This window comes from Austrofundulus limnaeus, unplaced genomic scaffold (assembly GCF_001266775.1).
Source record: "Austrofundulus limnaeus strain Quisiro unplaced genomic scaffold, Austrofundulus_limnaeus-1.0 Scaffold184, whole genome shotgun sequence".
Lineage (NCBI taxonomy): Eukaryota > Metazoa > Chordata > Actinopteri > Cyprinodontiformes > Rivulidae > Austrofundulus > Austrofundulus limnaeus.
Genome location: NW_013952586.1, coordinates 273,094 through 276,216, shown reverse-complemented (window position 1 = coordinate 276,216; position 3,123 = coordinate 273,094). Strand labels below are relative to the sequence as shown.

General features: G+C 42.7%; 1 protein-coding gene across 1 annotated transcript in view; it reads left to right on the top strand.

Annotated features, from left to right (window-relative positions):
- pid1 (phosphotyrosine interaction domain containing 1) overlaps nucleotides 1–2,914 on the top strand; it is a gene marked incomplete at its 5' end in the record, with an annotated part of 38,049 nt that extends 35,135 nt beyond the window's left edge. The window contains 1 exon segment of the mRNA XM_014018149.1: nucleotides 477–2,914. Coding sequence (XP_013873603.1) covers nucleotides 477–977 — 501 coding nt within the window. The 3' untranslated portion in view covers nucleotides 978–2,914.
- Nucleotides 2,915–3,123: the final 209 nt, after the last annotated feature.

The window sequence follows — 3,123 nt, the reverse complement described above, 5'->3', positions numbered from 1 at the left end:
TAGTTAGATTAATCGATTAGAAAATAATTGTTTGGCACAGCACTAGTATATTTATTAGTAACAGGCAGAGGGGCTGTAGGTCTATAAGGACGGGGAGCCACCTTGTTTTAAATAAAATAAATGTGTTTCTAAGTCACTGTATAATGTTTAAGTTCTAACTCAGTAACTACTTGGTATTGGTACTCAATATAGGCGAGTACCCAAACTGAACTACTCATACTKGGTTTGAGGAAAACCTGGTATSGGGACACCCCTACTGGATGACCAAGRAAGACATCAAAGTGTCAATAGGCAGACATCAGCTGGATTGTTAGGCTATCATTTGCAGACACAAAATCATGGTTTTCCCTTGTAWTCAAAGCAAAAGGATGATTCAGACTTTGACAGTCTTCAAAATATCTGTTTTTGATACCAACTTTACATTTATTAGGCACTGAAAAGCCTCTAATAGTATTTATGTGTTTCATTTGCTGCAGGTGACCTACCTGGGCAAGATGACAATCTCTGGGACCCAGTTCTTGTCTGGTTGTACCGAGAAAGCAGTAGTGGGTCTGGTAGAGCGCCGAGCCCTGGCCCAGCAGCAAGGGACCTCGCCCTCGAACAACGCCCTGCTTGAAATCCGTCCCTTCCAGGTGCGCCTGCACCACCTGGACGAGCGGTGTGAGGCCTCAACGACCGTGGACGCCTACCAGGTGGCACGCATCGCCTACTGCACGGCCGACCACAGCGTCAGACCCAACATATTTGCCTGGATCTACCGAGAGATCAACGACGACCTGTCCTTCCAGATGGACTGCCACGCGGTGGAGTGTGAGAGCAAGCTGGAGGCCAAGAAGCTGGCGCACTCGATGATGGAGGCTTTCCGCAAGACTTTCCAAAGCATGAGCAGCGACGGCCGCATTCACAAGAGCGGGTCGACGGACGACTTTGCTGAGGACTCATCCACACCTGACGACTCGACCCCAGATGATGGCTGAAGTAGAACTCCCTCGTACTCCTGATATTCGTAAAAACAAATTGATGGGGAGAGTGGAAGGTCCTGCTCTTTTTCATTCCCTCCCAACTGTTTCTTTCAGTTATAATTTGGTACAAACTTTACTGACTCAATGAATCAATACGCCCAGGATAATGAAGTAGATCATGAATAGTGTTAAAAGATGGTAGATGAAACAGATTTACATTTCGGGATAGCAAAGAGCTCCTGCTTTGAGTAAAAGCCCCTAAGAGACCCCCTGGAAAGGTTTCAAACTCTACTTTAATTGCCCTGAAAATAATTGTATCAATAGTTTTATTTCAACTACTGTTTGTATCACACATATCAAATTCTCTGGTTACTAAGCTTTTTTATTACATACGGTTAGTCCCAGCCCACCTGTTGAATATCTGCCATGTAGGGACCAAACATAAATATTCCTGTGATGTATTTCAGGTTCAAACCCAGAGTTCATGAGACTGTTGAAGCACATAAATTCTTTACCTGTTATCTGAATTTCTGTTACAATGCCTTTAGCCTTGATAATAGCRAAGGATGTGGGAGTAAAGCCTTGAAGCACTACTTTTCACCATGATTACCTTGTCCAACCCCTACAAAAACCCTTCTCTGTGCATGGATGATAGAGCTTCTGCCTCTGTCTCCATTTAATAGGTACTGAGTAATTTGAGTATGTGCCCAGTACCTGGAAGAAAATAAGTTCTAAATAGGTCACACTTAAGAAGTTCTCACTGAAGCCGGGGGTTGTTTGAGACACTTTAATCATCCACATCTGACTTTTGTTTTAAATATACCAAAATCCAGGCTAAGATTAGCCTGTCAGATTATGTGCCTCACTTTCCTCTTGCATTGCTGTGTGCATTGTGTGACCATGTGTGCTTTGATGTTTTTTTGTGTAATTGCTTCTGTATTGTTTCCATACAAGTGAGTGAAAACATTTGTTTTTGTGTGAGAGAGAAGCAGACTTTTCTCTTTGCCCCCAAAATATATATTTTTTATGTTTGAAATCAGACATGGTACTGTGAGCATTTGCCACGCTATTCTTGTTTTTTTTTTTTTTTTTTTTTTTTTGTTAAATTTTGTATGGAATGAAAGCTAAACCACGAGTCGGAGCGTGCCAGTTTGTTGACGTGGTGGGCACCTAAAAAGATATTAAAAATCACAGCCATTCGAGTGAGTAACTCGCACCTCCGGGCCTCTGCTGAATGTATGAGTCCGTCGTACTGTGAGCGCCTCACATCGTGTCCGGYCGCTTCAGTCTCCACGAAACTCCACATATCACCAACAGCTTGAAGGGAGCGGGGTAATCCAGAACGTTTCCGCTGCCCTGCATCAGCCACTCCAAGACCGAAGCACCTTCTTTTCTAACAGGACGGTACTGAAGAGACTGAACGCCATTTCCGAAACAACCCAACTAAATGATCTCATGACTGTTTGATCATCACACACATACAAACACAGATTCAAACAATACATCCTGTATGTACATGAATTGTAATGGAGTCTTGCTCGATAAGCTTATGTAAATACAAATGTATCACTTTCCAAATATTACAGCTTAAATGGTGATAGCTATTTTACATAATAAAAAAAAGTATTCAGAACCATCATATGATGCTGAAAAAGTGTGATGAAAGCTACTGTGAATATTACCCGGAGAGCCTGATAGCAGTGGCTGGGAGCCTGTGTGTGTGTGTGTGTTTGTGTGTGTGTTTGGAGAAAACTGAATGTGGCGTGGGGAAGTGTTGCATGACGAGGCCAGGAGTTGGGATGAATGTTTGTGACTCTGTAGGTTACTGTGCAATGTCTGTTTTACAGCTCAGACGCGCTTTAATTGTTCCAACAATGCTACCGTAAGTGTTTTCTATACAGTGTTTGCAAAGATCAAAACACAGTTGCATATAAAGTATTTACCAAGACCAAGCTGGTGTGGTCTGTTTTGTCTCTGATCCACAATTTTCTCTCTTTCTTTTAGTTTGTTCCCCAGTGTCATCGGATGAGAGCTGAAAGAGTCCTTCCTTTTAAATTMTTATTATTTCTGTAAGCTCTGCTGGGTTTTCCCTGCTGTGTCTGCATGTGGGAGGATAAACATCAGGCCTGTTCAGTTTGGATCAGACATGATGTTCTGACAA